This window comes from Sus scrofa, chromosome 1 (genome assembly GCF_054392235.1).
Source record: "Sus scrofa isolate SSC_HxYL_T2T_F1_AM1 chromosome 1, Sscrofa_HxYL_maternal_Yorkshire_Landrace_v2.0, whole genome shotgun sequence".
Lineage (NCBI taxonomy): Eukaryota > Metazoa > Chordata > Mammalia > Artiodactyla > Suidae > Sus > Sus scrofa.
Window position 1 is genome coordinate 8,989,059 of NC_139383.1, and position 25,423 is coordinate 9,014,481.

At 41.5% G+C, this 25,423-nt stretch overlaps 1 protein-coding gene across 31 annotated transcripts in view; it reads left to right on the forward strand.

Annotated features, from left to right (window-relative positions):
• SERAC1 (serine active site containing 1) overlaps positions 1-25,423 on the forward strand; it is a 67,698-nt gene that overhangs the window by 28,096 nt on the left and 14,179 nt on the right. For 20 of the 31 annotated variants that reach the window (XR_014844064.1, XR_014844106.1, XR_014844105.1 and 17 more), the window contains 3 exons: positions 865-993; positions 11,987-12,100; positions 14,378-14,540. Coding sequence is in view for 14 of the 31 variants with exons in the window: in XM_021086405.2 (XP_020942064.1) it covers positions 865-993; positions 11,987-12,100; positions 14,378-14,540 (406 nt within the window). In the remaining 17 variants the exon portion in view is untranslated. The remainder of the gene's footprint in view (positions 1-864; positions 994-11,986; positions 12,101-14,377; positions 14,541-25,423) is intronic. The other 11 variants (XR_014844072.1, XR_014844071.1, XM_085022743.1 and 8 more) reach the window with 1 other exon arrangement.

A 25,423-nucleotide genomic window follows, 5' to 3' on the forward strand; every position in this document is an offset into this window, starting at 1 on the left:
TGTGGCAGCATTCTTGGCATCTGCTCACAGTAGCATCTCCCAGTTGTATGTAACAATCAAAAGTGTCCCAGATACTGCTGAATATTTCCTGGGATGCAAAATTGTTCTTAGAGAACCACCACATATAGATATTAACATATTACTACACAGAAATATTAAATATTAACCACTGATAGGGATATTAGAGCATGTTTCCTGAGCACTTTCCCTAGACTTCTCTAGAAAATGAAAATCTGAAAAACCTGTAATTAGTTTTTTAAAAATAGAAAAACAGGAGTTCCCGTCATGGTGCAGTGCTTAACGAATCCGACCAGGAACCATGAAGGTGCGGGTTCGACCCCTGGCCTCACTCAGTGAGTTGAGGATCCGGCGTTGCCGTGAGCTGTGGTGTAAGTTGCAGACGCGGCTCAGATCCCGTGCTGCTGTGGCTGTGGCGTAAGCCGGCAGCTACAGCTCCGATTCGACCCCTAGCCTTGGAACCTCTATATGCCGGAAAAAAAAAAAAAAAAAAAAAAACCCAAATATACTAGATGTGAGTTGTTAGAAACTCAGGAACAACTTCTGGATGTTAAAAAGTCAGCTTTCATTAGAAAGAGTGTAGCAGTTTCTTTTGAGTCAGACTGAAGCGGCCTGTGAGGTGCAGGTCCAGAGCTCTGCTCTGCGGTACGTCTTCCCAACTGAGGTAGCAGACGCCACAGTGTGGGCGTCGCAGTGAAGCGATTCTCCATTGCCAGGGGAAGGGGACTGTGTCTAAGACTGAAAGCACTGATTCGTCTCTACTGTTTTGTTTTGGCTTTGGTTTGGGGGGAGGTTTTGTGATACTCCGTTGTTTAATTATGAAGACTGTCTTTTCCTTTGTTTCAGGATTCTTCCATTGAGGAAGAGCTCAGACAGTTGCTGGCTTCTTTACCTCAAACAGAGCTAGATGCGTGTATCCAGTATTTTACATCTTTGGCTCTGAGTGAAAGCAGTCAGAGCCTCGCTGCTCAGAAGGTGAGCTCATGTATTTATTTGGTAAGCATTTTTGAGTGGCCACTTTTCCAAGATGCTGTGACGAGCACTTGGAACTTTAGGGTCGTCATTCATCCAGGAACCAAGTAAACATACTGATTCCTCGTTGTGTGCTACACACTGGGCTGGGTGTTTGGGATCATGAGAGAGGTAAAGAAACAAAGTCACAGAATGTATGAGAGAGATGCAAGTTACTCCAAGACCCATCACCCTGTTTACGAGGCCGTTTTAAAAGGCTTCATGGGAAATACAAGTTGCATCTTGAAGAGTGCACATATAGTCATGGACAAGGCTTTTAAATGTTACCTCTGTGTTGGTGATTCCTCAATTCAATATTCACTGTCTTTAGCCGTGTTCTAACTAAGCTCTAGATTTGAATATTGGACCTTCTGCTTAATGTCTCTGCCTGGATCTGTAGCAGGCATCCTAACCTTTAACTTGCCAAACCCACCCACCCTCCAGAAAGCTCTTCCTCCTTTAGTCCTTCTCGTTTCCAAGGGGGCAGAGCTTCCACCTAGTTGCTTAAGCTCAAGCATAGGAATTCTCCATTCCTTTCCTCCATGTTCTGCGGACTGTCCCTTCAGATACACCTCGAATCCGTTTGTCTCACCGTCTTTGCTGCAGTCGCTTACTCCTGGTCACCACCATCTCTTTTTCATGGCGCCCTGTTCTTTCATCTTGGCTTCTCTTCTTTCTTTAATTTTAAAATAATTTTAAAGTCTCTTTCAGAGTCTTTTATTATCGCAGTTTATTGGGGTGTAAATTCCTGTTTGTGGTAGGACTGACTCCCTCTTATGTTAGATTGTGGATTAACATAGGTTAAGGAACATGGTGCAGTGGGTTAAAAATCCGACTGCATGGCTCGGGTTGCTGCGGAGGCGCGGGTTCCTTCCCTGGCCTGTTGCTGTGGGTTAAAGGATCCGGCATTCCCTAATCTGCAGCATAGACTGCAGCCGTGGCTCAAATTTAATCCCTGGCCTGGGAACTTCCACATGATGTGGATTCAGCCATTTAAAAAAAACCAGAAAACAAGAGTTCCCATCGTGGCACAGTGGTTAACGAATCCGACTAGGAACCGTGAGGTTGCGGGTTCGGTCCCTGCCCTTGCTCAGTGGGTTGATGATCCGGTGTTACCGTGAGCTGTGGTGTAGGTTGCAGATGCGGCTCAGATCTGGTGTTGCTGTGGCTCTGGCGTAGGCTAGAGGCTACAGCTCCGATTGGACCCCTAGCCTGGAAACCTCCATATGCCGAGGGAGCGGCCCAAGAAACAGCAAAAAGACCAAAAAAAAAAAAAACAAAAACAAAAAAAAACCCCGAAAACATAGGTTAATTATTTTTACCATGAGCTTATCTTTAGCCAGGTTGATTGTTTTCTATGGGAGTCCCAAGTGCCTCAGATTGTAAATTTCTCTCTACGGAGCAATATTTATGTTTCTTTTAGTTACCCTAGGAGTTCACCGTCATGGGACTAGGTTTTTTTGGAGGGTGGGTAGTTTCCAGATGCACCCGCGGCATATGGAAATTCCCAGACCAGGGACTGAATCTGAGCTGCAGCAATGCCAGAACCTTAACCCACTGTGATCTGCCAGTAAACCCAACTGCTGCGGAGACAATGCCAGGTCCTTAACCTGCTGTGCTGCAGTAGGAACTCCTAGTTTTGTTTTTTTTTTTGGGGGGGGACTAATTTATATTAATTCCTTACTTTGGAATTTCTGTAGCGCATAAGTAGTGTAAGTTCAGATACACCTGCAGACGGTATAGTCTTAGGATTGTGATTTCTCACTCAAAGCCCCAAGCAGAAATAGGCTTCTTGTTGCTTTCTGGGGTTCTGTTTTTATATAGGGATCTCAAATCTAGCTCCCATAGAAAGTGAGACTCAAAACCATATTTTCTGCATTTAACAAGTGTTAAAAATCCCATCTTGAGGTGCCTGCAAGAATTTTATCTCATTACCTATGTATTACCACTTCCGCCGAATGTTCTGTTTTTAATTCTAACTGAAGAGTTTCCCTCTATTTCTTTTTATTTTCTTTTGAGCTTGGCTTTGTTTTAAAATAGCTTTTGTTGGCGTTCCCTCCTGACCCCGTGGGTTAGGGATCCAGCATTGTCACTGCTGTATCTTGGTTTGCTACTATGGTGCAGGTTTGGTCTCTGGCCCAGGAATTTCCACATGCCATGGGTGCAGCCAAAAAGAAAAAAAAATAGCTCTTGTTGTGTTAAATACTTTTGTCATGGGAGGGGTTCACTGTGTTAGCTGAAGAAAAAATGCAACCTAAAGTTGCGAGTTAGGTTTCACTCAGGGTGCCTTACTGAGGACTCTAGCCCAGGAAACATCCTCTCAGATAGCTCTGAGTAACTGCTCCAGAGAGGTGAGAGGGGAGCCAGGATATACGAGTTTTTGGTTGGAAAAAAAAAAAAAAAAAAAACCATGTAATCAAACATCAAAGATTACTGCTAATCACAAAAAACCAGACATCTCAGGTTAATGATTTTAGTGCTTTTCTATATATGGGAAGATACAAGAGTCTGGACTCATTGGAATTATTCCTTAGATCTGCATCCTGACTGTCCAGGGCAAATATCTAGAGCACAGAATGTTTCCTGCTTTCCTTCACCCTGAATTCTGCTCAGGGCGCACTGTGGTGGCTCGTGGCTTGATAGGGGTGACATTTCTTGTATGCTGCAGTGGCAGACTACGTTCTTTGTCCACAGCTAGAAGCCAGGTTCACCATCTGCTGGGCCAGAAAGCTTCCTTACCGTGTCTCCGTCACCTCTGTGAGCTGTGGACACCGCATCAACCTCCGCACATCAGCTTATCTCTTCTGTTCTTTGTCCTCACTGCAGCCAGAGTGACTTAAAAAAAAAAAAAAAACGAGGAGTTCCCGTCGTGGCGCAGTGGTTAACGAATCCGACTAGGAACCATGAGGTTTGCGGGTTCGGTCCCTGCCCTTGCTCAGTGGGTTAACGATCCGGCGTTGCCGTGAGCTGTGGTGTAGGTTGCAGACGCGGCTCGGATCCCGCGTTGCTGTGGCTCTGGCGTAGGCCGGTGGCTACAGCTCCGATTCGACCCCTAGCCTGGGAACCTCCATATGCCGTGGGAGCGGCCCAAGAAATAGCAACAACCAAAAGACAAAAAAAAAAAAAAAAAAAAAAAAAACAACAAAACAAAACAAAACAAAAAAACGTGAATTAGATCCAGTCATACTCCTGCTTAAAGCCCTCCGTTAAATCTGAGCCCTTCGCTTTTTGTGATCCAGGCATGGACTGGCCCTTATTTACCAGTGTGCCCCCCTCTAGGGATGGTGAGGAGATTGACAGGAAGGTGCCAGTGGGCACAGGTATAGGGCACAACCTTTGTTTGGTGGCAAAGGGTCTGAAAACTGCAGGAGACCAGGCCGTAGGTGAGGAGGGCATAGCGTGCTAGGGTTGCAGATGCAGTCTGCTTAGTGCTCTCAGCATGTTCCATAGGAAAGCTCTTCTCCTTCAGAGTAAGGCCGCCTTCAGACGGGAAGTCACGCCTTCCGATGGTGGTGTTTATATTCTCTCCCTGGGTCGCTGACTCCTACTGTTTTAGCCATGGCCTGTTGACTAGATGTAAATACCTGGCATAAAACTGCCCATCCATAGCAGAGGGCTTCTAAGTGAATCAAAGCAGTGTCCTAGGCACAGTGTCCTAAAGAGACCTCTGGCCACCCAAGGGCGACTGCTGAATTCCATTATTCGTGTGGTGTCATCTCAGCAAGATTTCTGTCGTCATAAAATATCTCATATCTCTAGGAGAAATCAAAGCAAATTAAAGTCACTACAACAACTATATAATCTACTCAGTGAGGAGAAAGTATTTTATTAATTAAATAAATCAAAGTTCCTGTTGTGGCTCAGCGGGGACAAGTCTGACTAGTATCCATGAGGATGTGGGTTCAGTCCCTGGCATTTCTCAGTGGGTTAAGGATCCAGCGTTGCTGTGAGCTGTGGTGCAGGTCACAGATGCAGCTCAAATCCTGAGTTGCTGTGGCTGTGGTGTAGGCTGGCAGCTATAGCTCTGATTCAACCCCTGTCCTGGGAACTTCATATGCCACACCTGCGGCCCTAAAAAGCAAAAACAAATAGACAAAACTCAAACAAATCATAGCGTTCTGTATTCTTTTACCCATTGAACTGCCAACTAAAAATTGGCACTTGCATCTACCTCTACAAGGATTAAGCCACTAGCCACTGCAGCCACTGACCTTCAACACAACCTGGAAGAGTTCCGGTGAAGGATCAGGAATGAAGCGCTCTGTGCTCTAGGAAGAACTGGCAGAACAGACCTGCAGGTAGTTAGGTACTTTCAGGAGATTTTACGAGCCCAAATTCTTGCGTTTCCTCGTATCTAGAAAAGCACCAAAGTCGTTGACAGTGACATCTGCTCCTTGTGACTAGCAGCAAGTGTCTGCCAACACGTGCTTGACTGAAATCGTGTGTAGTTCCCCCTCAGCTCTTTGGAGCAGTTCCTCCGAGCGAGCTGAGACACTTGTCGCCTGGGCCATAGTCCTCATTTTGCCCCAAATAAACTTAACGCGCAGGTCTCCTGTTGTGCTTTTTTCAGTCAACCAAAAGATTTATCTTTTCCTCATTTCCCCTTTTATAGAGATCAGGGACATGCCGTAGCCGTGACTCCTTTAGTTTACTCCTGGGCAACTTCCCCTTGGGCCGTGCCTCGGCGTCACTCCAGTGGATCACAGTCGTCGTTTTCCTCTCGATGCTCAGGAGGCCGCTGCGCTAGAGCCCGTTCCTTAGGCCGGCCCTGTTATCCTTCTGATTCCACCCTCGAGGTGGCTCTGAGAGCACCTTTGTTTTCTGACAGTAAGATGTCCCTCGCTCCTCTTGATTCTTCGCGCCGACACCAGGAGGCCGCTGCTCCTGTCACACATCCTCCCGGCTTCGTCCCCCACTGCCTCGCCAACTCCTCTCTTTCCCATGCAGAGCTCCTGGTACCTGGCCCCGTGGTCCTCATTTTCAGCACATAGATTTTCTTCCCCTTGTCACTGTTCAGCTAACATCTCTGTGCCTTTTGTAGTGTCCATCGCCTTTCCTCACCCTGGGCGAAGTGAAGAGAGAGTGGCTTAGTTAACTCTGCCAGGTCTTTTCCACCCAGAGGTCGTGGCCTCAGCCAACAGTCTAAACAAGTGGAGCGTCTTCAGTTAGTTTAATATTGAAATAAATACTAACTTCAATCCTGAGGTTTCATCTCATCAGAACAAGTAAGCAGCTCCATCTTAGTTACTCCTGTCTCTCCACTCCCACCCCCACCCGAGTTTAGTCAGGCTCTGGAGCTTGTTATATGCCAAGAAGTTGGGGAGGAAGGAATAGGAGGAGTGTCCATTTGGTTTTTAGTGATCTGACCAGTTTATGACAAGCCTGTCCTGTTTAGTCCCCAGGCACTCTTCAAGCACCATGGGTCCCTCTGGTGATTTGGTAAAGTCTATGAAGTCACTTCTAGATGCATAAAATACAGTACATATGATTACATGGGAAACCAATTATACTGAAATACTGTTATCAAAAAATTTTGTAATACAATTAACACATGTACTTTAATTTCAGACTTAAAGAATCACAACAATAATACATTTCGCTAGATTTGCCAGTTGTTCATTTTTATCCTAATTATTTTATCCTTTTTCCTTTACTCTCCCTCTCTCTATAGATACATTTTTATATGTCTGTTCACACACAGTTACTGTTTCTGCCCTAAACCTTTTCAGAGTCAGATGCAGTGTCCATTCGAGGTCACTAGTGTGAGAAGGTGCCCTTGGCATTCACAGCAAGGAGGATCATAGTGTAATTTTCAGATAGCTGCGCTAATGGTGTGTGGTAAGGAAGCATCCTTGCTTCCTATTGTTGAAGCAGTTGCGCAGACTGCTGCTGTTATGTGGTTTATTGTCTATGTATGTAATTGAATACAGTGAAAAATTTCGGTTAAAGGTTAGGAAAATAAAGATGTGATTTATTTCACATCCTAGTTTACATCCCTTCTCCCCTGAATTCTAGCTATCCTAGACTCTTAAGGATGACCTAGGTTACAAACTCATGCTTTGAATGAACCTTGTTTCTGCCAATTGGTTTGCACAAATTGCCGAGCTCTAAAGTTGTAACTTTTTATAAAGAAACACCAGAGATTAGCTCTCACACATAATAAAACAAAGGGACTTACAATTGGAAGAAGTATCAAAACTCCCCACATCCCCCTGCCCTCCACCCACCCCTCCTTTTATTCTTTCTGGGAGAACTGGATCAGTGAGAGTGAAAGCACTTCTCAGTTTTACTGTCACCTACTCCCACATCTAAAACCTTGGAAGCTGTCCTATACCTGCCTGGGGATTTGCGGCCTGCAGTTCTAGTGGGAGTTTGGGGGCAGGGAGGGTGGTCTTTGGTCGGCTACCATCCCAGATGTTACCATCCAGATCACTCCCTCTTTGATGTCGGAGTCTGGGTTTCAGTCTTCTTTGTTTTTTCGTCATCATTTGGACACTCCCAGTCAATCAGCTTGTCTCCAATTTCAGCCTCTGTTAGAGGACCTCAGATGCCTGTGACCTAGAGCCTAAGGACACAGCAGGGATGCAGAAGTTTGGACATTTCAGATTGTGATTTCTTTTTGATCTAATGTGACAAACTGCCTGAAGTCTAGAGAACAGTGGATGTGGTGCATTGAGACATTTTCCCATCATAAAGCTTTTGTGGTCTTGGCCTAAGGTCAATCCAGCTAAAATCTTGCATTTCTAGCACTACCATCTTCCCTTGTAATTTCCCAAAGCCTCTCTGAAATCAGCTTAGCCATTAGGTCTGAAGTCCTTGCCTCAAGACATTTCTGACATCTGTCTGCATAAATACGGCACTAGGTTGTGTTTGAAAGATGCCAGTAAGTAGGGTTTAAGGCTGGGAGATTTCTTTAATGGCAAAGGATTTTGAAACCTACAGAGATACTTACACAAAACAGGAGACTGCAGCTTGCTTTCAGGGGGATGGACAGGCTTTCTAGGCCCTGCAAGTTCCCCATGATGTACAGCTGTACGGATGAAGGATTCCTTCTGCTGGGACAAACCCCTTATTGTCATCTTCGAACTCCCTGTACCTTCCCTCCTTCCAGCTTTGGTTATGGGTAAATCTGCTCATCGAGTAATAGAGATACAGCAAATCCAGGTCTTTCAAGGAGAATAGATAGTTATTTTCAGATGTTGCCTCTCTAAGCAGGCCTCGGCCTCAGCTTGCCCGAAGCCAGTTCTTTACCTCCTTTCTCACCCTCTCCTTCCCTCCCTCGTGCACCCTCTGCCTCAGCCACACTGGCCTTTTCTCTCCATTCCTTGAACTTGCTGAGCTTCCCTCTGCGTGGACTGCTTCGCCACCTGCTTGTCACATGGCTGCCTCCTCCTTATCCTTCACATCTCTGCTTGTCAGCTCCTCAGGGAGACTTTGTCTTTATCTCAAATGTTTATTGCATGTATTGCCCTTCATAGCATTTATCCCATTCTGTAATTATTTTATATATTTACTGGTTTTGCTTATTTCTGTTTTTCTCTTCCACTAGCCTGTAATCTCCCCCAGTACCAAATACAGTACCTCAGGCACAATACATTCTCAATAAATATTTATTGAATAATGAATGGATGAATCATGATATTGCTAAAAGAACTAGCTGTACACAAATTTATACATACTTAAATAACAATGAATCAAACTATTTTTGTATGTTAAAACAGAGATAACTCTAGGGGTTATGTTTAATTGGAAGATAGATTATATAGTCAGAAAATATCCATTATGTATTCAATCATTTGGATGTTATAAACCTGTTGAAATGCAAAAATACCACATTGTGAGTTCTCTGGCGGCTGAATGGTTAGGATTTGGAGTTTTTACTGCTGCAGCCTGGGTTCAGTCCCCAGTCTGGGAACTGAGATCCCACATCAAGCCGCTGCACACCGCAGCCAAAAAGAAGAAAAATACCAGGTAGCACATAGTAATGTTGTGTCTCAGTTTGAGTATCATAAAAAGAAAATGGTATATAAAAAGCTTTGTTACGCCTATGGTTTTAAATTCTCTAGAACTTTATTAGCTGACATTTCCATTTATGCTTTTATTGTTATCAGCTCCTTTTAATTTTTATGCCTCCCCCTTTATTATTGTTTTTAACACCATCACTCTTTCAGCCTTTTCGTATGGATTTCTTTAATCCTTAGGAAATTATTTTTCAGTTGTGCTTATGGAAAGTGATGTGTAACATTTCTTAAATCTGTGAATTTATTTGATCTTGCTATGTCTTAATCCATTGATAAAGAAGCAGTACCCATGTATATTTATTTTCATGTTAGAGTCAGAAAATAATCCATATGATCACACCATGAGTTTATACCTTTTTATTCATTCCTTTTTGCATATGCTACCGACTGCCACGCAGTCTGTCAGTTCATAAGTAACTTGCAGGCTTTGCCAAACAAGGATGGGGTTGGAACTGCAATGGAAATCTCAGGTCGTGCTTTCTCTTTCTCACCCTGTTCTTTCCTTGGAGCATTTAGGTTGGGAAGAGGTCAGATGATAGGATGGTGTGGGGCGAGGAGAGGGATTTGGGGGAGGCAGGTTGTGGTAGGTTTTTAAGAAAAATTCTCCTCAAAGCCCACCAGTCCACGCTTATCTCTGCTAGACGAGGGTGTTTATTTTTTTTCTTTTTCTTTGTTTAGGGCCACCCCTGTGGCATTTGGAAGTTCCCAGGCTGGGGGTTGAATCGGAGCTACAGCTGCCGCCCACGCCACAGCCATGGCAATGTGGGATCCGAGCCACGACTGTGACCTAAACCACACCTCACAGCAACGCTGGACCCTGAGCAGGGCCAGGGACCGAACCCGCATCCTCATGGATATTAGTTGGGTTCGTTTCTGCTGAGCCACAACGGGAACTCCTGAGCATATATAAACTTGGAAAAAAAGATTATTCTATCAGAGAGGACAGCATGAATGAGAATTATAGAGCGGCCAAACATTTTGAACATTGACTAGTTTTACTGAGCCTGTAAATTAACTCAGAATTCAGAAACTTATGGACTCTATCCTGCAGGAGACACTGAACTTCATATGTACACTCTTGAAAGACACTACCTTGTCGTTGTCCTCTTTTGCCAGCAGGTGGTCTGTATGCAGTCAGTAATGACCCCTCGTTCAAATACAAAATGCTTCAAAAGAGACGCAGTAATAAATCATCTTCCGTCTCCACCGCAACACACGCATTGCTATACACACTTTTTACGTAAAGGACACTCTTCTGCCCCTTCTTTTCCTCAGCTAAGGTTTATCTTGAAGACTGATATACATCAAAATATGAAGAAGTTCGGGACCTTTTATACTCACATGACAGTCCCTGTATAACGGTACCATTGTTTATTTAACCAGCCCCTATCGAAGGACATGGGGTCATTTCAATCTTTTGTTCTTACAGAGTTACAGTGGACAGACTTGTTTCTCTATCGCTTTGTCCACGTGTGATTGTCTCTGGAGGATGAATCGTTGGAGGGCACGGGCGCTTGTAATTTTGTCAGCTGTCAATAAATTGTCCTCCGTAGAAGTAGCCCGTTGATACCACCAGCAGCAGGGTGATGAGAAGGGCTGTTTCCCCACCTGTCTGCTGGGTGTAAAATGTCCTTCCTCTGTGTAATTTCACCATGCATGCCTCTCATTCTGAGCAGTGCTGGGCATTGTTTCATATATTTTTAGAGGCATTATATTTCTTTTCCCAAGGACTTTCTGCTTAATGACTGTTGCTCATTTTTCCACAGCCTTTCTTGTTGGTTATTTTCTCATTGATTTGTAGATTATTGCATGTTAGCGATTGTGTGGTAAAGTTGAAATATTCTTTTCTCAGTTTATTCTTATAATATGTGTGAATATCAATTAGGACTAGTCCTCACTACTCTTCTTCTTTTTTTTTTTTTTTTCCCGTTTCTAGGGCCGCTCCTGTGGCATATGGAGGTTCCCAGGCTAGGGGTCCAATCGGAGCTGTAGCCGCCGGCCTACGCCAGAGCCACAGCAACGCGGGATCCGAGCCGCGTCTGCAACCTACACCACAGCTCACGGCAATGCCAGATCCTTAACCCATTGGGCAAGGCCAGGGATGGAACCTGCCACCTCATGGTTCCTAGTCGGATTCGTTAACCACTGTGCCACAACTGCCCCACTACTTTTCTGTTTCATAATTTTCCTAACTCTTCTGTTTAGTCCTCCATGTGAACTTGAATTTCAACTTAAGAAGAATCAGAAACTCTCTGATCATTGTTATCACTGTCTTTATTGTAAAATTTTTCAATGATGACTTTTCTATTGATAGATTTTAAGTAGATTCTGCTGGCATACTCTGATACTCTGATCAGCCCTGGGCTTTTCTGGCTGAGTAAAGATTCATGTTTTTCTCTTATCTGATCCATACTTTCAGATAAGAGAACACAGAGGAAAGACTTGAGAACGACTCAAAGATTGTTCTCTTCTAAGAACAGTTCCATATGTTTTTAATAACAGTTTGCATAATCACAGTTCCCTGGGGAATTCCCATGTGGCTCAGTGAGTTAAGAACATGACTAGTATACATGAGGATGCAGGTTCAGTCCCTGGCCTCGCTCAGTGTATTAAGGATCTGATATGGCTGCAAGCTGCGGTGTAGGTTACAGTTGTGTCTCAGATCCTGCATTGCTGTGGCTGTGGTATAGGCCGGCAGCTGCAGCTCTGATTTGATCCCTAGCCTGGGAACTTCCATATGCCACAGGTGCCGCCCTAAAAAAAGAAAAAATTATATAAAAGAAAAAAAGAAATAAAAAGAAAGTTCACTGTAAATTTCCAAAATATTTTGAATCCTACATATTAGTTCTTTCTAATACTGTATATACTGCAGAGATTTTTTTTGTCAAACAAAAAATACTCGACACTTTTTCAGTAAGAATTTGTCTCACTTTCAGGGTGGTTTATGGTGTTTTGGAGGAAACGGACTCCCTTACGCTGAAAGTTTCGGAGAAGTTCCTTCAGCGACAGTGGAGATGTTCTGCTTGGAAGCTTTAGTAAAACACTCTGAGGTAACTTGGATTTTCAATGTGCTTTACTTTTACGATCTCATTGAAGAAAATGACACACGTTGGTTCATTGAAGGGAAATAATTCTCAATTTTTTTTATAAAAGAAAAAAGCTTTACACTTGTTTTTAAATGTCTGCTTTTTTCTCAATTGTTAGAATTGATAATCATGATTTAGCACCAATACATGAATTACATTTTTGCTAAATAATTCTAAAAATGAATTTAATCTTAATTACACATAAAGCCAGCCCATTGTCTCAATATGGCATGTACTTTTTTTGTTTGTTTTTTGTCTTTTTAGGGCCACACCCTCAGCATATGGAGGTTCCCAGGCTAGGAGTCTAGTTGGAGCTGTAGCTGCCGGCCTACACCAGAGCCACAGCAATGCCAGATCCGAGCTGTGTCTGCAACCTACACCACAGCTCACGGCAACGCCGGATCCTTAACCCACTGAGCGAGGCCAGGGATCGAACCCGCAACCTCATGGTTCCTAGTCAGATTTGTTTCTGCTGCGCCACGACGGGAACTCTAGGCATTTACTTTTAAGTTATGCTGTCTTCCATTACCTTTCTCAGGTAATTTCTACAAGTAATATTATCAGGGAGTTATTTTCCAGTAAAATATCTGCCAAAGATGTGTTAAGACAAAAAAAAGTAAATATTTGGAAAAAGTATTTACTTGACAATATCCATGAATTTTAACCATAGCATACATATGTCAATTTTTGTATTTTTTTAACATGATGACAAACTTTCTATCATGATCATAGTTTGATTTTAAAAAGAAAAAAGTAACAAACTTTGTAATGCTCAAACATTCATGTGTAAAAATCACCCAGGAAACATTAAAAATGCGCATTTTTGCTTATCTCTACCAGCTTTAATTTAGTAGGTGTGGGGTGGAGGCCAAGGATTTGTCTTTGTCACAGGCTTTCCTGGTGAGGCTGATGCAGGTGCTTCATCCCACGTCATGGGGAACACCATCGTAGAGGTTCTGAATGCTCCGGTTTAATTGGGAACCGTTAGACACGGCTCCAAAGCCTGGTGCTCTCCGGTCACCTCGGTTCCCACTGGTGGAATTAGGAATCGAGGACAAAGCAGAGTCGTTAGTGTTACAGTTCAAAGGGAATGTGGGAAAATGAGCTTGATTTTTTTGTGACTTATGACTGGTTTCTGAAACGGTGCACTTGCAGTAGAATGTCCAGTGCATGGGATGTCATAGTTCCTTTCTGGAAACATCTCCACTTCGTACTTATTTCACTTGATCTATTACTAAAAGGCATACTTTTAAATGCATTTAAAATGTGCTAAAATTTAGAGAGTGACAATCATTGCAGGTATATGACATGATAAGTGATAAAATGAATGCTGGGAAAAGGCAATGCTGGTGACTTTGTTAGAACTGTAATGGCTTGTTGGTCAGTTCTATCACCTGACCTTAATATATAATATTTCCTTTGGGGAGTTCCCCTTATGGCTCAGTGGAAATGAATCTGATTAGCATCCATGAGGATGTAGGTTTGATCCCTGGCCTTGCTCAGTGGGTTAAGGATCTGGTGTTGCTGTGAGCTGTGGTGTAGGTCACAGATGCAGCTCGGATCCCGAGTTGCTGTGGCTCTGGCGTAGGCCGGCATCTGCAGCTCCGATTGGACCTCTAGCCTGGGAACCTCCATATGCCGCAGGTATGGCCCTAAAAAGACAAAAAAAAAATTTCCTTTGGCTTTCTTTTATCTCTTTTAACTATTAAAAATTCACACCACTTTTTCTATTTCTACTTGATCTTTTTCTTTAAAAAAAATTTTCCCACTCCTAAGTTTTAGGAGAGCGAGTGTGTAGGATCACAGACATGCTTATCTACCTGGAAGTTCTTATATGCAGAAACAAAATCTGCCACTTACACAGGGGATTATTTCCTATTAGCAGGTGTCAGGTTTCTCAAGAACCCTTTAAGGTAGTTTCAGGTCTAAGTATCACTGTAAGTTGAAACAGTTTTGTAATAATAACATTATAGTTACATCAGACTAAGAACTAGGCAGAATAACTTTGAGAATAAAAATTGCAGAAGGCCTGGTGCCTTAATGTTTTAGTGATTTTAAAGCACTTTCCACTCAGAGAGAGGTTTGCATATTTATTTGAGCTGAGCTGAGTTTGGGGCGGGGGGTGTCTCTCTGGGTCTCTTCCTTGAGCAGGAGCCACCTGGCTGCCCACCAGCATGCTGTGTCACCTGCTTAGTGGACTTGTGCAACATGAAGTGAGCTTTCATTAATTTATTGTGCTAGATACCTACACATTGTGATAAAATTGAAGCAAATGGAGGCTTGCAACTACTGCAGAGACTGTACCAACTTCACAAGGACTGTCCTAACGTACAGAGAAATATAATGCGTATCCTTGGAAATATGGCTTTGAATGAACATCTTCATTCTACTATAGTTCGCTCAGGTAACAATTTTACATACCGAGTATGCTGGATCCAGTCCTTAGTTCTTCTCCCACCTCCACCCCTCATGGTACATTAATTTTTCAATAGACTTAAGACCCTGCTTAGGGTTAGTTTGGGAGCATGTCATTTTAGTAGGGCAAGGAACTGCTTGAGATGTGGATAGTCCACACCTAAGATAATCAGTGTGTGGACAGTCACAGGAGAGCAGCTTTTGCCGTGATGACCATCTAATTGTTTACATAATCTTTGATATGATCTGGTTAACCGAGAGGCATAGCAAGACACAAAGAGTCTCAGTGTGTAATTAGTGATTTTCCCCCTTGCAACTAATAAACCACATGACCACCCGTGGGAAGATACTTTAGATGGAAATTGCTGCCTGACCCCGTCGTTATCGTGATGGTTGCTCAGTGATGATTTCCAGCTGCAGCGTGGCCTCCTCGTCTACTTTTCAGCCTTAGCCTTTCTCCTTTCTTCCCTCTCCTCCCTCGTCCTTCTCCCCCCCCCATCAGTGTGGGCACATGGATTTCTATTTTTTAATGGCTTACAACTTATTACTGTACTTAATAATTTGTTGCCAGATTGTCTCCGCTTTGGTTAGTGGGAACCCGGCAAACTGGCTCCTGTGTCCTTGTGTTGTGCTCACATCATTTTGGGAGGCTTTCCTTCCTTTCTGGTATAACAGAACGATCCAGGCTCATTTCTCCAAAGAATACTATTTCCTTTTAGTGGAGAATCATTATTAGAGACCAGGATCTGGGTGTTAGCTAGATGTGCTTATTGCTCCTGGAGTGTCTTTGCCTCTTGGCTCTTTCAATGGAAGAAGCAGGGTGATAGATACAAATATATGTACACACATACACAAATAAATATACATATGTGCACACATGCATGCATGTGTTCATACGTATTTATTAGAAACTATGAATTTACACTTTTTCTTGTATCTCTCTGCTCTTTTAAATTTACATATCAGAGTGTCTTGATCAGCAGAAGTTTTTAACTTGATGAAGACTAATTCATGGATTGGCAAACTTCTCTAAAGGAGCACTTACTATTTTGGTTTTATTTGTTCCTCTTTTTTTATGGACTCTTAAGTTGGAAACTTCGTTATCTATTGCTGTGTATCAGAGCATCCTAAAACTCACTGGTTAGAACAGTAGTCATATATTTTGTGCATGAATCTGAACTTTGGGCAAGATTCAGTGGGGAAGGCCTTTATGTGCTCTATGCAGCATCAGCTGGGGCAGCTCACCTGTGGGATGGAGGATGCCCTCTGAAGATTGCTCGCTCACATGGCTTGCAAATTGGTACTGGCTCTCAGCTGGGAGCTCAGCCGGGGCTCAGGGCACTGGCTTCTTTCTACATGTGCCTTGGGCTTCCTTAAAGCATGATGGCTGGGTTCCACAGGCAAATATTCCAGGGGAGAACCAGGTATAAGCTGTTCTGCTTTTTATAATCAAGCACTGCAAATAATTTTTGCCATGATGATTAAAAGCTAGTCACTCTGGAGTTCCCGTCGTGGCGCAGTGGTTAACAAATCCGACTAGGAACCATGAGGTTGCGGGTTCGGTCCCTGCCCTTGCTCAGTGGGTTAACGATCCGGCGTTGCCGTAAGCTGTGGTGTAGGTCGCAGACGCGGCTCGGATCCCGCGTTGCTGTGGCTCTGGCGTAGGCCGGTGGCTACAGCTCCGATTCAACCCCTAGCCTGGGAACCTCCATATGCCGCGGGAGCGGCCCAAGAAATAGCAACAACAGCAACAACAACAACAACAGACAAAAAGACAAAAGACAAAAAAAAAAAAAAAAGCTAGTCACTCTAAGGCTAGCTCATTCATATTCAAGGGAAAGGGATTTTGAAGGGGTTTAGACCCATGACCTCTTGATGAAAATAGTGTCAGAAGAATTTGAAGACATGTTTTAAAATCATTACAGTTATTTTCTGATATTTTCTGGTATTTAAAGCTGTAAATTTCCTCAAACCTGCTTTAGATGCATTCCTCAAATTTTGAATGTATTGTATTTTCATCATTATTCAGTTTGAAAATTTTCTAATCTCCTTTGTGATTTCTTGTTTCATGGGTTTCTTAAAAGTTTGTTGCATAATTTACAAGTATTAATGGCTTTCTAGATATCATATGTCTCTAAGTTCTAGTTTAATATTCCATACATTCAAAGAACACACTCTATAAGATTTTAGTTTTTGGAAATTTACTGACACTTATTTGATGGCCTATTTTATGGTCTTTCTTGGTGAATGTTCTTCATGAACTTGAAGTTAATGAATATTCCATGGTTGTTGGTTGAAGTGTTTTATACATAAAGTTAAACCAAGTTTGTTGATTATATTATTCAGATCTTCTCTACATCTTTACTGAGTTTTGTCTGATTTTATGACGTACCGATATATGTTAAATTTTTCAACTGTGGTTGTGAATTTGTCTCTTTCTCCCTTTAGTTCCCTTCCTGGTGAATTGTTCACTTATTATTATTAAGTAACGTCTCTATCACTGGTAATACCTTTTCAAGTCTACTTTGTCATGTATTAAGGTAGCCACACTGGCTTTTTCTTATGCCTGCTGTTTGCTGCATATCTTTTGTCTTTTTCCCTTCTTTTGCTTTCATTTTTCTGTGACTAAAAATAAGTATATCTTTTACGGACAGCACATATATTTGCATCTTTTTGGAAGAATTCATCTTGGTAACCCTTCTTAGTTGGAGTGTTTTGTCTCTTTCCCTCTAACGTTCAGTATCGATATTGTTCGGTTGTGTGGTTGTGTCAATTTGGGGCATATTTCCAAGACACCAAGAGCAGGCTCTTGCTCTTGCATTTTTGTCCCCTCTTTGTTTCTTCTTTTTCTCCTTTACTGACTTTTTTGGGGTTACTTAATTATTTTTTCTTTTCTTTCTCTTCAAAGGCTTTTTATACAATATTTTTGTGTATTTTTAAAATGGCTGTATCCTTAACTTATCACAGTCTATCTTGAATTAATATTATACCATTTGGTATATAATGTGAGAATCTCACAACAGTATAATTCATTTTACACCCCCTGCCATCCTTTGTGGTCTTGTCTTCATTATAGACCATAATGTTATAAACCACATGTTATAACCCTTGCAATATACTGTTGCTATTTTTGTTTTTATTTATTTATTTGTTTGTTTGTTTGTTTTTATATATTTGTCTTTTTGCCTTTTCTAGGGCCGCACCTGCGGCATATGGAAGTTCCCAGGCTAGGGGTCTGATCGGAGCTGTAGTCACTGGCCTCCGCCAGAGCCACAGCAACGCGGGATCTGAGCCGCATCTGCAACCCACACCACAGCTCGCGGCAATGCCGGATCCCCAACCCACCAAGCAAGGCCATGGATTGAACCTGCAACCTTGTGGTTCCTAGTCAGATTTGCTAGCCACTGAGCCACGACAGGAACTCCCTATTTTTGTTTTTAATAGTCAGCTGATATTTAAAGAATACGAAAGTTTTAAATTTACATATTGATAACATCCCATGCTCTTCCTTCTTTTCTGTATATCTAAATTTGCATCTGATATTTCCTTTTAGCCTCAAGACCTGGCCCTGCTGGCAGCAAATTCTCTCACCTTTCCTTTTTCTGAAAATGTCTTGACTTTGCCTTTTATTATCCCAGGAAAAGTTGTTTTCCATGAATAAAGAATACTTTGTCACTAGTGTATTTTTTTTTTTTTTTCTGTATGCACTTAAAAAATGTCATTCCATTCTTCCTTTTTCTTTTTTTGAATGTCAGCCTTTTATTGATAACACAGCAGCAATTTGGGGCATATTTCCAAGACACCAAGAGCAGGCTCTTGTCCCCATGCTGTGTGTGTGGGGGGGGAGGGGGGGTCTGATGAGAAATCTCTTCTTATGACAGGTTTGGTTCTCCTACGTGATGTGTGTCTTTTTTCTTCTATCTTCTTTTACAATGCTCAGCAGTTTGACTATGATGTATCTAGTCTATTTTTATATTTATCTTGCTCAGGGTCTACTGAGCTAACTGAATCTGTGAGTTGATGTTTTTGATTAAATTTGGAAACTTTCCAGCTAGTATATCTTTATTTTATTTTATTTTACTTTTCTAATTCAGTGAATTTTATTATATTTATAGTCGTACAACCATCATCAAAACCTAATTTTAGAGCATTTCCATCCCAAACCCCGAGTCCATCCCTCCCCCCAACCTGTCTCCTCTGGTAATCCTAAGTTTTTCAAAGTCTGTCAGTCTTTTTCTCTTCTGCAAATAAGTTAATTTGTATCCTTTTTAAATTTTTTTATTTTTATTTTTATTTTTTATTTTTTGTCTTTTCTAGGGCCACACTGGAGGCATATGGAGGTTCCCAGGCTAGGGGTCTAATTGGAGCTTTAGCTGCCAGCCTACACCAGAGCCACAGCAATGCCAGATCTGAGCTGTGTCTGTGACCTACACCACAGCTCATGGCAACACTGGACCCTTAACCCACTGAGCGAGGCCAGTGATCGAACCCACAACCTCATGGTTCCTAGTCGGATTCGTTAACCACTAGGCCACGACGGGAACTCCTGTATCCTTTTTTTAGATTCCAGATATAGGTGATCGCTCATGATGTTTGCTTCTCATTGTTTGACTTCACTTAGCATGGTAATTTCTAGGTCCAACCATGTTGTTGCAACTGCCATTATTTCTCTTTTTTATGGCTGAGTAATATTCCATTGTATGTATGTACCACATAATCTTTATCCACTCCTCTGCAATGGACATTTTAGGTTGCTTCCATGTCTTGGCTATTGAAAATAGTGCTGCAATGAACATTGGATTACATGTGTCTTTTTGAGTCATGGTTTTATCTGGATAGATCCTACTGGATCATACGGTAATTCTATTTTTGGTTTTTTGAGGAATCTCCATACTATTTTCCATAGTGGTTGCAGCAGTTTACATTCCTACCAACAGTGTAGGAGGATTCCCTTTTCTCCACACTCTCTTCAGCATTTATTGTCAGCTAGTATATTTTTTTCTGTGTCCCCTTTTCTCTCTTCTCTCCTCCTGGGACTTCAATTATGTATATTAGATCTCTTCATTCTATTCCACAGTCATTTAGACTCTGTCCATGTCTTCTCAAAACAATTTTTCTCTGCATTACCTTTTTTTATTTTTTATTTTATTTTTTTGTTTTTTGCCTTTTTTAGGGCAACACCCATGGCATATGGAGGTTCCCAGGCTAGACGTCTAATCGGAGCTACAGCTGTCAGCTTACACCACATCCACAGCAACGCCAGATCCTCAACCCACTGAGCAAGGCCAGGGATTGAACCTACAATCTCATGGTTCCTAGTCAGATTTGTTTCCTCTGTGCCGCAATGGGAACTCCACCTTTTTTTTATTTTTTAAAGATTTTTATTTTTTCCATTATAGTTGATTACAGTGTGCTGTCAATTTCTGCTGTAAAGCAAAGTGACCCAGTCATGCATATATATGTATGAGTGAATGTGTATATATTCTGTGTGTGTGTGTGTGTGTGTATATACACATACCTTCTTTTTCTCACATTATCCTCCATCACGTTCCATCATAAGTGGTTATAGTACCCTGTGCTATACAGTAGGATCTCATTGCTTGTCCACTCCAAATGCAATAGTTTGCATCTACTAACCCCAAACTCCCAGTCCATCCCACTCCCTCCCCTCCAGCAATCACAAGTCTGTTCTCCAGTTCCATGAGTTTGTTTTTCTTCTGTAGATAGGTTCATTTGTGCCATATATTAGATTCCATATACAAGTGATATCATATGGTATTGTCTTCCTCTTTCCAAGTTTCTTCACTCAGTATGAGAGTCTCTAGTTCCATCCATGTTGTTGCAGGTGGTATTATTTTGTCCTTTTTTATGGCTGAGTAGTATTCCATTGTATATGTATACCACATCTTCCTAATCCAATCAACTGTTGATGGACATTTAGGTTGTTTGCATGTCTTGGCTATTGTGAATAGTGCTGCAGTCAACATAGGAGGCATGTATCTTTTTCAATGAAAGCTTTGTCTGGATATATGCCCAGGAGTGGGATTGCTGGGTCTTATGGTAGTTCTATATTCAGTTTTCTGAGGTAGCTCCTTACTGTTTTCCATAGTGGTTATACCAATTTACATTCCCACCAACAGTGCAGGAAGGTACCCTTTTCTATGCACCCTCCCCAGCATTTGTTATTTGTTGATTTGTTAATGACAGCCTTTTTGACCAGTGTGAGGTGGTACCTCATCTTAGTTTTGATTTGCACTTCTCTAGTAATTAGTGATGTTGAGCATTTTTTTCATGTGCCTGTTGGCCATCTGTATATCTTCTTTGGAGAAATGTCTATTCAGGTCTGCCCATTTTTTCAATTGGGTTGTTGTTGTTTTTGCTGTTGAGTTGTATAAGTTGTTTATATATTTTAGAGATTAAATCCTTGTCAGTTGCACCTTTTGAAACTGTTTTCTCCCATTCCATAGGTTGTCTTTTTTTATGGTTTCCTTTGCTGTGTAAAAGCATATCAGTTTGATTAGGTCCCATTGGTTTATTTTTGCTTTTATTTCTGTTGCATGGGAGACTGACCCAAGAAAACATTTGTACAGTTTATGTCAGAGAATGTTTTGCCTATGTTCTCTTCTAGAAGTTTTATAGTATCTTGTCTTATGTTTAAGTCTTTAAGCCATTTTGAGTTTATTTTTGTGCATGGTATGAGGGTGTGTTCCAATTTCATTGATTGTCATGCAGCTGTCCAGTTTTGCCAGCACCACTTGCTGAAGAGACTGTCCTTTTCCCATTTTATATTCTTGCCTCCTATGTCAAAGATTAATTGACTGTAAGTGTCTGTGTTTATTTTGGGTTCTCCTGTTCCATTGGTCTGTGTCTGTTTTTGTACCAGTACCACACAGTCTTGATTACTGTAGCTTTGTAATATTGTCTGAAGCCTGGGAGAGTTATGCCTCCTACTTGGTTTTTGTTCCTCAGGATTGCTTTTGTAATTATGGGTCTTTTATGGTTCCATATAAGTTTTTGGTTTGTTCTAGTTCTTTGAAAAATGTCATGGGTAATTTGATAGGGATTGCATTGAATCTGTAGATTGTGTTGGGTAGTATGGCCATTTTAACAATATTAATTCTTCCAGTCCAGAAGCATGGAATATCTTTCCATTTCTTTGAATCTTCTTTAATTTCCTTGATTAATGTTTTATAGTTTTCAGAATATAAGTCTTTCACCTCTTTAGTCAGGTTTATTCCTGGTACTTGTTTGGGATGCAATTTTAAAAGGTATTTTTATATTCCTTTTCTAATATTTGATTGTTAGTATACAGAAACTGCAACTGATTTCTGAATGTTAATCTTGTATCCTGCTACTTTGTAGAATTTGTTTATCAGTTTGAATAGTTTTTGTGCAGAGTCCTTAGGGTTTTCTATATATAAGTATTATGTCATTTGCATAGAGTGACAATTTTACCTCTTCTTTTCCAGTTTGGATAACTTTTATTTCTTTCATTTGTCTGACTGCTGTAGCTAGGACTTCTCATACTATGTTGAATAAAAGTGGTGAGAGTGGACATCCTTGTCTTGTTCCAGATTTTAATGGGAAGGCTTTCAGCTTTCCTCCATTGAGTATTATATTGGCTGTGGGTTTGTCGTAAATGGCTTTTTATTATGTTAAGGTATGTTCCCTATATACATACTTTGCTAAGAGGTTTTTTGTTTTGTTTTGTTTTGTTTTTTGTCTTTTTGCCATTTTTTGGGCCGCTCCCACAGCATATGGAGGTTCCCAGGCTAGGGGTCTAATCGGAGCTGTAGGCGCCGGCCTATACCAGAGCCACAACAATGCGGGATCCAAGCCGAGTCTGCAACCTACACCACAGCTCACGGCAACACCGGATCCTTAACCCACTGAATGAGGCCAGGGATCGAACCCTAAACCTCATGGTTCCTAGTTGGACTCGTTAACCACTGCGCCACTATGGGAACTCCCTGATAAGAGTTTTTATCATGAATGGATGTTGGATTTTGTCAAATGCTTGCATTACCTTATTTATTTATTTATTTATTTTTTGTCTTCCTGCCATTTCCTGGGCCGCTCTCACGGCATATGGAGGTTCCCAGGCTAGGGGTCCAATCGGAGCTGTAGCCACCGGCCTACGCCAGAGCCACAGCAACGCGGGATCCGAGCCGCATCTGCAACCTACACCACAGCTCACAGCAACGCCGGATCGTTAACCCACTGAGCAAGGGCAGGGATCGAACCCGCAACCTCATGGTTCCTAGTCAGATTCGTTAACCACTGCACCACGACGGGAACTCCCCGCATTACCTTTTTTAAATTGAGTTATAGTTGATAAACAATGTTATATAAGTTTCAAGTGTACAAGATAGTGATTCACAATTTTTAAAGGTATTACTCCATTTATATAAAATATTGGTTATATTCCCTATGTTGTACAATATATCCTTATCGCTTATTTATTTTATACACAGTAGTTTTTAACCTCATAGTCCCCTACTGCTAGACTGCTCCTCCCTCTTCCCTCTCCCAACTGGTAACCAGTAGTTTGTTCTCTGTCTTCATCGATCTCTTTCTGTTTTGTTATATTCACTAGTTTGTCTCATTTTTTAGTTTCCATGTGTAAGTGATATCATATAGTATTTGTCTTTCTCTTTCTGACTAATTTTACTAAGTGTAACCCATCCAAGTCCGTCCATGTTGTTACAAATGGCAAAATTTCATTCTTTTTTATGGCTGAGTATATATCACATCCTTATCCATTCATCTGTTGATGAACACTTAGGTTGCTTGCATATCTTGGAAATTGTAAATCATGCTGCTATGAACATTGGGGTACAGGTGTCTTTTTGTGTTTTTTTTTGTCTTTTTTTTTTTGTTTTTTGTTGTTGTTGCTATTTCTTGGGCCGCTCCCGCGGCATATGGAGGTTCCCAGGCTAGGGGTTGAATCGGAGCTGTAGCCACCGGCCTACGCCAGAGCCACAGCAACGCAGGATCCGAGCCGTGTCTGCGACCTACACCACAGCTCACGGCAACGCCGGATCGTTAACCCACTGAGCAAGGGCAGGGACCGAACCCGCAACCTCATGGTTCCTAGTCGGATTCGTTAACCACTGTGCCACGACGGGAACTCCATGTCTTTTTGAATTAGTATTTTCATTTTCTTCAGATACAGTCTCAGGAATGGAATTTCTAGGTAATATGGTAGTTCTCTTTTTAGTTTTTTGAGGAACTTCCATACTGTTTTTCATAGCAGGTGCACCATTTTATATTCCTACCAACAATGTACAAACATTCCCTTTTTTTCACATTCCTACCATTTTTTTTTTGTTTGTTTGTTTTTGTCTTTTCTAGGGCCACGCTTGTGGCATATGAAGGTTCCCAGGCTAGGGGTCTAATCAGAGCTGTAGCCACCAGCCTCCGCCAGAGTCATAGCAATGCAGGATCTGAGCCGCGTCTGCGACCTACACCATAGTTCACGGGAACACCAGATCCCCAGCCCACTGAGCAAGGCCAGGGATTGAACCTGCAACCTCATGGTTCGTAGTCGGATTTGTTAACCATTGAGCCACGACAGGAACTCCTGTTGTTTTAAAAAGATTTTTGTCTTTTCTCTTATAGCTGATTTACAATGTTCTGTCAGTTTCTGCTGTGCCACCAACATTTGTTATTTGTAATCTTTTTTTTTTTTTTTGTATTCTTTTTGATAATCATTCTGACAGGTGTGAGGTGATAGGTCATTGTGATTTTGATTTGCATTTCCCTGATGATTAGCAGTATTGAGCATTATTTTCATGTACCTTTGGCCACCTGTATGTCTTCTTTAGAAAAATGTCTATTCTGGTGGTCTGCTCATTTTTTTTTCTTTTTATGGCCCCACCGCAGCATGTGGAAGCTCCCAGGCTAGGGGTTGAATCAGAGCTGCAGCTGTCAGCCTATGTGACAGCCACAGCATTGCAGCAACACCACATCCGTAACCCTCTGAATGAGGCCAGGGATCAAAGCCACATTCTCATGGAAACTTATGTTGGGTTCTTAACCTACTGAGCCACAATGGGAACTTTGTCTGCTCATTAAAAAAAAATTTTTTTTTTGATGTTGAGTTGTATGAACTGTTTATATATTTTGGATACAAACCTCTTATCAGTTATATCATTTGCAAATATTTTCTAACATTGAGTAGGTTTTCTCTTCATTTTGTTGCTTGTTCCTTTGCTGCACAAAAGCTTTTAAGTTTAATGAGGTTCCACTTTATTTTTGCTTTTGTTTCCTCTGCTTTAGGAGACAGATTGAAAAAAAAATACTGCTATGACTTTATGTCAAAGAGTGTTCTGCCCATGTTTTCTTCTAGGAGTTTTGTTTCAGGCTTTATGTCTACATCTTCAATCCATTTTTGAGTTTATTTTTGCATATGATGTTAGAAAATGCTGTAATTTCATTCTTTTACATGTAGCTGTCCAGTTTTCCAGCACCACTTATTGAAGATACCATCTTTTCTCCATTGTATATTCTTGTCTCCTTTGTTGTAGATTAATTGACCATAAGCGTGTGGGTTTATTTCTGGGCTCTCTGTTCTGTTCCAATGATCTGTCTTGTTTTTGTGCCAGTACCATACTTTTTAAATTACTGTAGCTTTGTAGTATAATCTGAAGTCAGGGGGTATGATTCCTCTAGCTCTTTTCTTTTTTTCTCAGGATTGTTTTGGCTATTTGGAGTCTTTTGTGTTTCTATACAAATTTTAGAATTATTTGATCTAGTTTTGTGATAAATGCCATTGGTATTTTGATAGGAATTTCATTTACTCTGTAGATTGCCTTGGGTAGTTCAGTCATTTAAACAGTATTAATTCTTCTAGTATATGAACACGGCATA